Genomic DNA, 12657 nt, shown 5'->3' on the forward strand with positions numbered 1-12657 from the left:
GCACCAAAGAAAATCGCATTAAGTTTTCCTCATATTATGGTGAACGTTTATTTAATGTTTTTTTTTCCATTAAATTCAAACGTTATTTGCTTTAAAATTGTTTTTTTCTTATTTCTCTTTTATGTATTTTGTAGTGATAAAGTCCGCAGCAGATATATAGCTGGGCAGTTCGAAGGTTTGCCCTGGGGGCCACTTACCCCTAGATCCGCCACTGAATTGTTGCCAACTGTAATTTTATTGTAGTTATTTCATTATTTGCACCACTGTAAAAGGCATTGTAGAGTCAACGTGCCTTTTACGTGTTTATTAGAAATGCCTTTTTTGAGTATCACAAAACTATTTTAATAGTAGAAATAGGGGGCTACAAAGTCTTCTTTAACATACAGAGGCTTTTGATGTTTGTTTCAAAAACTTGTCCTCTTGTGTCGTGATGTGTAATTAATTAAACAAATAACTAAAAGTAAACGTGCCAGCGAACTCAACAAACGTTAAAATGCACTCTACTAAGATAATTTAATTAAAAACCGCTCAGTTGACCAAACGTTTGAATTTCTTGCTTATTTAGAAGATTATAGGTCTATAGAATGGTTATTCCATTTATACATTTTATCCATAATCCGAGCAACGGTTTAGCCCAGTTAATACACGTTAGTAGAGATTAAAGGAAATTAAAGCGATATCCCAGTATAAATTTAATATGGCGATTTTTCCCCGGATGTCCCTTCCTACATCCCGTCAGCGGGTTAAATTGCCCTCCCCCAGTAATTGGGGCGAGCATAACGAGTTAGCGGGCTAAAGTCCAACTTCGAATTTAAATAGCTTCATTACTCATCGTCTCATATGTGTCACCCGGGTCCTGTTTAATTCCAAAATGCGATAGTATTTTTGCCCTCGTTCCCGGACAAAAAAACAGTTCTAATTTAAATTCAGATCCCTTTGAGGGCATTAATGGGAAAAGGCTTTTAATAGATGATAAGCTAGTAACAAACTGTAATAATTTCCTATTAAAAAAACAGTGGCGGACATGCTTCTCGCCTTGTTCCGCCACTGGCTGATGGGTGCAGTAAACTACCAAAGAAACGGGCGTACAAAATACCATATTTACATAGGAAAAGTGCGTAACTTCACATTAAGTTAAGCAACTTCGTATCTTTTGTGGTTTCCGAGATTTCCACGATCGAGCTCCGGGAACGGACACTTTGCATATATGCAGAGAGTGTTTCGTAATAGTATATTAAACATTCAGGGCGTGAGTCTGTGGATGGTTTTAAGAAAAAAGTTCATATGAACATAGGTCGGTTTTCGCTTTCTGTCTGAAATACAGGGTGGTCTTTTTTTCCTAATAAGTCCGTTCCGGCGTTAAATATTTTTATGAAAATAGGGGAGCGTAAAATAGGTGCAGAGACACATTTTTTAAAATGAAAAAAAATGTTTTCAATTTTACTAGTGGCGTCCCCATTGAAATGATTCTGAATACTTTACACGACAAATATGATATTCCCCGATCTTTTTTTGATGAAAATAATTTCCTGAATGTTCCATATTGCTGTGCAAAAAAAGATCTCTTGAATATTTTTCATATCGTTAAGCGTTGGAAGCGAAAACGGACCCATGTTCATATAAACTTTTTTCCTTAAAATTATCCACAGATTCACCCCCTGAATTTTCGACATACTATTAAGAAACATCCTGCATGCACACTTTCTATATATTTTTTGCTTTATATACGTACACGGACACAGTGGTGGATTCGTAACCTGATAGTTCGGTCCTGTGACCTGGGACCCGAGGCCCAAACGAATTTGCCTTCCACTTGGGTCCACTCATCCTTAGACCCTTTATTGTAAAAAAAATTTTTAACTCGCTTTAATGTCTGAAATTTATGGCATAATTAGATTTGCGACAAGCCTTGGATTTCTCAGTAAACGTCGCAGAAATTGTAATCGAATCCTCCCACAACTGGAAGTTATGCAAACGAAGTTAGTCTATTTGCAACCGAATTAACAGAAGATTGAATTTACATTGAAATTTATTAGTGATGAAGACTTGCCGAATGTCAATATCAGCTTGCACTACAGAGAAGCTGATTTCATATAAAATTAATTTGCATTTCAATATAAGCGCAGAAGGCGCTTTAACGGGTAGACTGATGGAGGGTGCGAATTTTATAATTCGATAGTTTATACCTGAATTTAACGAAACGTTGGTGTGCAAAGCGGCAACAGAAGTGTTTAAACTTTCTGATTTAATTAGTTTCAAACACGTATGCCAATTCCCTTATAATCATAAATCCCCATTAATCCACATAAACAAAGCACTACATAACATGATCTATATTAATGATTAGCGCATAAGGGTTGAGACTGATTTAATTAGCGTTCGTTAGCGATGAAACAAAACACTTAATTTCCCTTTGATCACACACCCCTTCACTCAAAATAAATGTTAAATGGAATTAATTTTGAATTTATCCTGGACAATGTGTTGTCATTTCCATTCGTAATTTCAATTATTTTTCTTAACGCGTTTTGTTTTCGTTCGTTCGGGAACATGTGAGTGCGGGAACGGCGGTATCGGAAATTTATTAAAACCTATTCATGAATATTCAACACGAGGTACTATTAACAAAATATTTCCCTTGGAGTTTAATTGCAGAAGAACCATTCTTCACGGTAACGAAAAGTCACACATTCGCTTAGGGGGATCAATTTTTCACCCATCAACTTCCCCAATGCTATTTCTCATTCTGTGTTTTTATTCATTTGCATACGTATTACGAACGGCCATATTGAAACTTTATTAAACGCGGATGTTCATGAATATTTATGCTGGACGTTCAAGGGATAATAAAAGTGGACAAAATTTGAATTCCATTCCGTCCTACACCCCGCGGCGTTGTCATCTCTCAAAACATTTCCAGTTGCAACAAAAACGTTTGAATGGGACGTAGAATTGTAGAAATAACATAATTCTCAATAATTTAATCTCCATTTTGTCAAGAATTTCAGAAGAGCACAATGCATGCCTCCATGGCGTCAGCCACAACACATTTTAATTCAAATTATGTTATTTTCTTTTTGGGCTAAATGTACATAGTCAGCATATATCGTAGTATTGCACGAATTAAAAGTCCATTTAAAGCTCGCTTTCATGAATATTCAGCATGGTTGCGGCGTATGAACTGAATTGAAAGATATTGCAAAATTGGATGCTGATGTTTACTTTAGATTAGCATCCCGAATACAATGCATTTTGGTAAATCAGCAGAACATTTTTTTTTCTGTTGAGTTTAAACCCGAATTTGTTAGATATACAAATTCTGCCTTCAAAATGGGCCGAAATCAGCTAAGTCGGAATAAACAACGCAGGATTCGTTAAATAGAATATGTGTGATGGTTCAACCATATGACGGTATGATGGACTTATATCTCCGACCTAAAATTCTAAAATCAAAATAGTCAATACATACTGCATGACATAAAAAAAGAATACCCCTAAAAAATGGGTTGATTTAACTAATATTTGGTATTCATGTTTGTTTATATGAATAGTGAAAACGATCAGTTTTTCAATTACATTCTCGCGTTCATTTTTCCATTACTGGAAATTTTAGGTTTTTTTTTCGCAGGTTTTTCATTTGGAAAAATTACCATTAGGTTGAAATTAAGTTTAAATACCATGATACATTATTGTCGGGCATAGTTCCAGGAAGACCAGTCACGAAGAAGGAGAGGTTTAGAAAGGCATCAAAGTACTACAGAACCTCAAGATTGCCCCCTTAGACATGTGACGTTAAGAGACAGTTTCCTCTTCTCGAGAGCATGGACGACCTATTGAGATACGATCAATTTGTTAGCTTGGCCACCCCGATATCCAGACCTATCACCAATTGAATGTGTTTGGGATATTATGAGTAGAAGGTTTCAAAATTCACCTCATTTCTGTAATGCCGTACAGGTAGCCCGGAATGAGATCTCTTAAGAGGACATTAATCATTTTACTGAATCGATGCGTACACGGGTCCAGGGATGAATAAGACAACGCGAAGGGCCGACATGAACTAAGATGTTTTCAGGTTTAAACTAGCGAATTAGTTTAATTTTTTTGATGATGTGCTTGTGTTAGTATAAGTACTTTTTAAGTGCTACTCCCCTGTATTACCCGCCCTTGGAAAAATGTGGCAATTTCTTTATAGAGATTCAAAAAGGGCACAAAAAGTTATAATAAAGTTTAAAATGTCATTCAAATATCTCGAAACATTTCGAAAATATTAATAAATAACCATACTTAAGAATTAACCTTTCGTACTCTGTATATCGAAAACGAAGTGCCTTTCGATATACGAAGTTTTCGTTGTATTTTGGGACATAAAATGCGTGGTTAGATTTATAGTAGTATGTTCAGAGACACCCTGTATATTGAAATTTCATATTTATAATCGCCTACGCTGCACCAAAACAAGTCCTTATTCGCATTCATTTCAGATTCTGTCCCGAAATGGATCTTCGTAAATGGCTGGAATTATAAAGAGATTCATTATTTCTTTGTTTAGACGCAGTCATCAGCCAAAATCTTTAATTACCCTGAATTATACTTTTGCCTCCGATGGGCAAAATGGAGGAAATTTCCTAAATATATTCTCGTTCAATTTACATATCTTCCGAAGTTGCAGAATTTCATTACTCGAAGGGATTCGCGTTGTTACTGAGTTAATTAATTTAGACCCAGAGTTTCTGAAAATACAACGAAAGCATCCCGCTAACGTCCGATGGCGGTCAAGGCTGCAGGTTTGTCCGAGTCACCAACAAGACCACCTGAAGAGGAATAAATTTTTTCCCTAAATCCCAAATGAGCTAATTTGCGTTTTAAAACGCAGGCGAACAAACCAGAAAATTAATATTCACATTGTAGCTGCATTACACCCACCAGCTGCATTGTTTTGGAAAATTTGTACGGACTAGTTCAAACGTTGAAAATTACATGATAATAAAACCTCTGAATGGAGCTTAGACTCGACTCAATCGTCTCAAAACTTTTAATTTCTTTACATCAAAAGTCCAATCTTCTTAACCGCAGTTACAACGAAATGATTTAGAAAGTTAAATTGACTTCATAAAACTTTTTTGAGTTTCGGCCGTTTAGTATTCTCCTCTTCATGCATAAATTAGTCAACGAAGTCAAGAAAAAGATCCTGCAATTTGAAATAAGAACTAAATTAAATTTGTCAACATTGCGGCTTTGCGTTCTGTAATATTTAGATAGGTTTATGTACGGCAGCTGTTTGCTTCCAGATTTCCAGGAATACATCCGTGCAGGCGCTAGGTCCGAAGGACTCGCAACTCATTGCCGCATTATTTGTCTATATTACTGAACGCTCTTCGTCCGGATTACCATAACAATGCAATGAATGCGTTCACCGCTCACAATGAGAAATGCTTCCAGCTTTATTTTAATTATTTCGATTTCTTGTCTAAATGCCCCAAAAGTGTCATCGAAATATCATAATCCACCCTCGGCATCAGCGTGCAAATTTTCATCCCTTCTCGTTGAATCCCGGATTTGGGTCGAGATTGTGAATTCGTTGTCGGGCGGTTAATATAGCCAATCTACGTTATTTGCCAAATGAAATTATCTATCGCTTGCTGCACGCTAAATTTCCAACTGTACCGAGAAATGCTTAAACCAAATTATCAGATACGGGACATGCAGTCAGAGGAATATACATTTTCGGCGTGGATTTGGGAAACCGCTTGATTGATAAATTACTCCAATCAGTTATGAAAAGATATGTTTGATTGCTCAATGACTAGAGCGAGAATAAATAACGTTACTTGACGCTGGGTACCTTTTATTATAGCAGCAGAAGCCCTCATCGTAAATCACTTTGAAGCGGCCATTGCAACTATGATTGGAAAGGATGACCATCAAGAAACGGGCAGTATTTTATGTGCTCAACAGGTAAATTCCATTTACTTGCAGAAATAAAAAATTTGATAATCAATCTGGGATGGTTGCTTCTTTTGGGGGCACAGAGGTCTGAAAACTCGTTGACTGTAACATTTAATTGCTTATGTGCATCGGAAAAATGTCCACCGTAATGTCAAGAAAATTTTATGCGAATTTGAAAAATGTCGCCTTTATTACCCTTTTGCGTGTTTACTACTTTAATTTTCGAGAATTAAGATGTTGTACATTAAACCTAACAGTAAATTAGATTTAATTAATTGATGTCAATGAATAACAGCACATGAATTTAGTAGAAAGGTACGTTATCCTAGAGCCAATGGCGCATCAAAAGTAAATATGCGTTCGGACAAATTACGAAGGTTCCAGCTACATATCCACCATCGACTTCCATAAGGTTCAAAAGAGACAATTTAATCTAGATTTAAAAAAGGCCATGATGAAAATCATTCACCATAATGTCAAGGAAACTTTATGCGGATATGAAAAACCTCTAACTTATTGCCTTTTTGAGTATCCACTAATTTTACTTTTAAAAATTAAGAAAATATTTCAAAAACCTAACAATAAATTAGATAATGCCACGAGTTCAATCAAAGCGAACACTCTATCTTACTGCCACTGGTGACCAGAATGCGTCTCCGGGCAGAGCCCTGAATTGCCCGGCCGCTATGAATTAATCTCGATCTCTAACCCACATTTTTCTTTTTAATCATGAACCTAAACGTCCTCAAAACTCGCTCTCATTTCCCGACAAAGCCACCGCACATGCAGAAATGTATCCCTTGCAATTTCATTTTTCCTGCTCAGCTCAAAATGTCTACGTACTCAACCATAGATTTGCCCGACCATAAAAAGGCAAAAAGGCCTCGTTTTGTGCAATAACCACCGTCATAACGATGGTTTTTTGTTGCTCAATTCGCAGAGCATGAATTCTAAATGCCCCGTCACAAATTTCGCCCTATATATATCGGGGTCACGACATGAATATTTATGCGGCATTTGCCTTGAGTGCAACTTCATAATGCATTATAATGGGCCCTTTTTATTACTGCGTAATATTAGTAAAGGGCTGCGTTAAATGTGCAAATGTCTTAGCTTTAATGGGCTTTTTATGTCTTGCAGTGCCTCCCAAAATTCAAATCATGCCGCCCAGTGGGCAGATAGTCACGAGGAAGGGAAGTCCTGTTTCTTTTGAGTGTAAAGCCGATGGCAATCCCACTCCAACTGTGCAGTGGTCGAGGAAGGTAAACTCTTCTCCCTGTAGATACAAGATGGTTCATTTAAAGTGACAAAAGCGATTATCTCCAAAACCAAATTCAAAATAAAAAAAGTTTCAAACAAACGTTACTTGTTGTGAAAGGGGACATCCACCGCATATAAACATATTTTTACTTAAGGCCCTTTAAGGGACATTTCAAGGCTAACATTGATTTTTTTTATTGGAACGCCCATTTTTTTTTTGGTAAATTTGCAAAAAGCTTCAAAAACTAAATATTTTTTTGCTAATTTTTTTTTCTAAAATTTTTCGTTTTCCAGATAGAAACAAAAATTAGAGTGTTACATTTAAAATAACACAAAATTTAAATTGTGAAAAAACTTTATTAATAGAAAATAAAAATTCAGTTTTTCAAAATTGACCCAGAATCATAGTAAAAATTATTTTTGAACATTTATCAATTGAACGAAAAAGGCATGTTTTCATTAGAATGTATTCCTTTTTTGGGGGGTATCGAATTTATTTATAAATTTCAAATGAACCTTCAAAACGAAGCTAATTATTTGTTTTTCAATTAAAGTTGTTAACTTAAAAGTAAAAAAATGGAGAACTGTTCTAAAGAAAATAAAATTCAAATGGAGTTGGCTTATGGAGAAAGTAGTTAAAATAACGCTAAAGCATGTCGGATTTAAGTGCAAAAATTCCCTGAAGAAAGAACACCTAGTTGTCGAACTTTTTATCGAATAATCAAGAAATTGCTTGAAAGTGGCAACGTGGAGACACGTAAAAATCCCGCACGAGAACTGCCACTAATGAAAACAACCAAATAGCCAATTTAGGGGATGTAGCTGTTGATCCCTATTTAAGTTGCCGTCAGTTATCAAGAAATTCGGGCATTTCGTTGTCCAGTGTGCATCGCATTTTAAAATTGAATAAGTTGTAACGGTATCATGTTTCCCTCCACTAAGAATTACATGGCAACGATACTGAATAGCGGGGTCAATTTTATATTTAGGCAAAGGAAAAATTAAATTAGAATGAAAACTTTTTCTTCAATGTGCTTTTTTCTGACGAATCCACTTTCTCAAACCGTGATGAGGTAAATCGCCACAACATGCACTATTGGTACCTTGAAAATTCTCACTGACTAAAACAAGTAGAACATAAAAGACCTTGGTCAATTAATGTTTGGTGCGGCATTGTCGGCAGCAAAATAATAGGGCCATTGTTTGAAGGCAATTTAAATGGCAAGAAATGTCGTAGTTTTCTGTTAAATGATCGACCGGTTTTGTTGGAAGATTTTACACTTGACCGAAGACTTGCTTTCTGGTATCGACAGGATGCAAGTCTAGTCCAGTTTGCTCATGTGACACTAGACGTTTTAAATGAAATGTTTCCTAAAAAATGGATAGAACGTGATGGTCCAGTAAATTGGCCACCCAGATCACCTGACTTGACTCCATTAAACTTTTTCCTTAAGGTTTTCTTAAACAAAAATTGTACATTCAAGTCCCAACAACTCAGGATGATGTGGAAAACCGTATCAGAATAGCTTGTGAAGCAATTACAGAAGAAATACTTGGAAATGTTTCGAAATCGTTTACTATAAGAATGGAAAAATGTCTCGATGCGGAAAATCAACATTTTGAGCATTTGGTCGGCTGATAAATGTTTAAAAATCATTTTTACTATGATTTTGGGTTCATTTTTAGAATCAGTGAATTTTTATTTTTCATTAATAAAGTTTTTTTCGTAATTTAAGCCATGAGTTATTTTAAATGCGCCATTTCAATTTTTGCTAATATTTGGAAAACGGAAAGTTTTAGAAAAAACCGTACCACCAAAAAATACTTAATTTTTTAAGGTCTTTGCAAATTTTCCAAAAAAAAAAATGAGTGTTTGATTAAAAAAACAAAGTTGGCCTCGAAATGTCCTTTCCATTACCTTGAGTAAAAATTTGCTTATGAATGTTGGACGTCCTCTTTAACAACAAGCAATGTTTGTTTGAAATTTTTTTATTTTAAATTTGGTTTCGGAGATACTCACTAGTGTCTCTTTAAATGAAACTCCCGGTATATCCCTTTTCCTCTATCCACGTGTGTTGTTATCTAGGATGGTCTCTTACCTACGGGACTGCAAGTGGAGACCGGCTATTTGCTCAACATAAACGAAGCTCAAAGACAAGATGGTGGAATTTACCAGTGTACGGCATCGAACGGGATAGGACAACCCGTAACTGGAGAAATTAGGCTTCATGTTCTATGTAAGTTGCTTTACTGTAAATAAAAGATTAAGCCGGAGTTTAACTGCCTCTAAGCAAATATTTAAAGGGGTGTCCAACTTAAAATTCCAGATCCTCCTGAAGTTAACGTGCTGAGATCTTGGGTGAATTCTGGCGAAGGCCTGGAAGCAAAACTGGACTGTGTGGTGCATGCAGACCCACCAGCAGAGGTATTTAACTTAAAAGCTTTGTTAGCTATTCCAAGCAGTTCCTGGAAACACCCACCCAAAAGGAGTTTATAGAGATTATCGTCAATAACCATAAATCCGAGGTCTGAAACTTCTAGTTGTAATTATTCTCGATATTCGCTTTATTTAGAGCGCGATAGCAAAATAAACTTCGCAGATATCCAACTAATTAAAACGAAAATAGATATTACAAAGTTGTTCGGATGAAACTAGCTGCTCCGGCTCGAATAACTTCGCGATAGTGTTCAAGCTACAAGTCTCGAATTACTAAAAGTTAATACCAGTAATTACATTTAGATAAAGTACTTAAGAGTGAGGCACTCGCTTGAAACTTACATTAATAATAACGTTGAAGTAACTTTGAATGCAACGAAAAAAATCATCACCGCAGCAGCAAACGTTCCGTCGGCATTTGAATGTAGCTGTTCCCATGAACTGCTTCCAAATTTTAATCGATATCGTCGGAAGGGACCAGGCGTGTTCCCACGTACACACTCACACTCTAAGCCAACAATTCAAGCCGATCTAATAAAAACTTTGATTTTCGTAATTGGGGCTGCAGCGGCACTTGAATGTAGTATTCCCGAGAACTGGTCGCAAATTATTCTTTAAGTTCCTACTACCGACCAGCCGTGCTCCCACGTACACACTCACACTCTAAGCCAACAATTCAAGCCGATCTAACGAAAACTTTGATTGCCGCTATTGGGGCTGCAGCGGCATTTGAATGTAGTATTTTCGAGAACTGGTAGCAAATTATTCTCTATGTTCTTAGTGCCGATCAGACTTGTTCTCACGTATAATCACACGCTCGCACTGCATGTGAGTAACTCAAGTCCGGCTAATTAGTTATGTAGCTCGCTAAATTTTGATATCCGATCCTGCGGCTTCCTTTAACACTTAAGTGCCGTGTTCCACTAGCTTCCAAACTTTCACTACCACTCTTAGAATGCCGTGTCTCCACGTCTAACTCCATAGGCAGAATCTAACTAAATTGTTTAAGTCCAGCTTTGTTTCAGTCATGTTTAGATTCCCGACTAACGATCTCGAATGGTTTAGATTCTCGCGTTGCGGTTTGTCTTAAGACCCCTTTTGTCCACACGCTTACGTAAATAGCGCTACTCGTCCCTTAAAGGGTCTTTACTGATATTCCTCCTCTGTAAATTCTAACCACCAATGTCCCTCCCTTAATTATTCCGGCTAAAAATTACTCCTAAATATTATCTGAGATTAAAGTTTAATGGGAAAAATAAGTAAGAGAAGATTTGACTAATTAAAACGAAATGGGAATCTCGAAGTTCATACCAGAGAACTGACTTTACCGACGAAATATCGCAGAGGGATCGTAACGAAACTACGGCTCCAATCTTCTTAACTTTAATCTCCAGATTTATAATTATATTCATGTTCCATTTCCGTTGAATTTGCGAGATGTGTGTAGCACTCGATGGCTTAATTCTTGTCTGGATTTAGTTATTTGTCACTTAAAATTAAGAGGAAATTCTCCTTAAGATTAATAATTTCGCAGGTAACCTGGCTGCAGGACTCCTTTCAGCTTCAACCGACGGACCGGAGGTTGATGACGAAAACCGGACAAACTTACACTTTGACCATTAAAAATATCCAAATGTCCGATTTCGGCAACTACAGCTGCCTGGTTTCGAACTCAATTGGTCGGGACAAACGGTGTGTCATACCTTCTCGAGTTATGCTCAAACTCATTATCGAACGTATTTGTAGATACATTGAGTTGTCTGGAAAGCCTGGGCCGGCCAGGATAGTGAGCCCTCAATACTCCAACCCCAGTGAGTACGACTTGAAGTGGGTGGTACAGTCAGTCTTCCCAATTGTGGAGGTTAGAGTGCTGTATAGAAGAATGATGGTAAAATAAAAAATTATTGCTGTCAATATTAATTACAATAATTCGAACGGTCACTTCAGATAAACTCGACATATCACCACCCGGGCCAATGGCACGATATCCAGATCAACCCGAGTCAAAGCTTCAACCCCGCCTCCAGTGAGCGAACACAATGGTATCGTCTGCATAACTTGCAACCCGATTCCGTCTACGAGTGCCTAGTTCAGACCAAAAACCAGCACGGTTATGGTGAACTTTCAGACGTTTTCCAGTGGTTCACCTCGCCCAAGGGGCGGTTTTTAGTGCATAGCAAAAGTAGTCAATTTAAGGGCCATCCAGTAGGGATATTCTTAGGTTTAATCATTACTCTTCTGGTAGTGCGGTGTTGTGGTTGAACTTTGTTTTTTATAATATGGGTCGGTGTAGAGGGCAGTGCCTTAGAGGGAAATTTAGACGGGTTGGTTGTCGAGAAAAGAACCATGAAGAAGGAAACTTCTTAAACGATTGTATAGTAATGTGTGTATATACGGATATGGCACAGATGTTACGGATCTCAAGGTAAGGATGGGCACTACAATAAGAGTTAATTTGTTTTTCGGGAAGTCAAATTAAAACAGGCAACAACGCAGGATCGCGCATGCTCATTCGAGGAGACCAATTAGCTTCATCATTTCTGTTAATAATACTGAGATAATCTATCTTTATATCTATCATAAATTAAACAAAGGCACCACTAGATTGCGACGATGACTCGAATCATCCCACGTTGTTGCCAAATGTTAATTATTTTTGGTCAATAAAATTCATCGCCTCTAATTATATACCTCACCATACCGTTATTTTGAATTCGTTTGAGGTGATATGCTTTGAAATCGTAATTAATGAAGAAAATGCTTTTGTGATACGTTTTTGCAGTTGTTACTGTGTTCATATAGGTACTTTTATACGCTATTTATACCTATGTATTGGTTTAGGGTCAGTTTGCACAAAGTCTGAAGTTTAGAGTCCAGTTAGTTTAATCTTGTAATTTCTATATCCAATACTGCAGCATTAAATCCACGAAAAATGAAATTTCCCGTGGGCTTCCTTTAAGTAATTTCCATAACAATCAAAATAATTATTAATATGAATAAGTAATACCGCT

General features: G+C 36.8%; 1 protein-coding gene across 2 annotated transcripts in view; it reads left to right on the forward strand.

Moving 5' to 3' along the window:
• LOC136410286 (lachesin-like) overlaps positions 1-12302 on the forward strand; it is a 49262-nt gene extending 36960 nt beyond the window's left edge. The window contains exons 5-10 of one of the 2 annotated variants that reach the window (XM_066392368.1): positions 7090-7211; positions 9296-9446; positions 9537-9634; positions 11181-11338; positions 11393-11534; positions 11594-12302. In XM_066392368.1, coding sequence (XP_066248465.1) covers positions 7090-7211; positions 9296-9446; positions 9537-9634; positions 11181-11338; positions 11393-11534; positions 11594-11908 — 986 coding nt within the window. In that variant the 3' untranslated portion in view covers positions 11909-12302. The remainder of the gene's footprint in view (positions 1-7089; positions 7212-9295; positions 9447-9536; positions 9635-11180; positions 11339-11392; positions 11535-11593) is intronic. The other variant, XM_066392367.1, reaches the window with a different exon arrangement.
• Positions 12303-12657: the final 355 nt, after the last annotated feature.

The sequence above is a fragment of the Euwallacea similis genome, chromosome 8, assembly GCF_039881205.1.
Source record: "Euwallacea similis isolate ESF13 chromosome 8, ESF131.1, whole genome shotgun sequence".
NCBI classification, from domain to species: Eukaryota; Metazoa; Arthropoda; class Insecta; order Coleoptera; family Curculionidae; genus Euwallacea; species Euwallacea similis.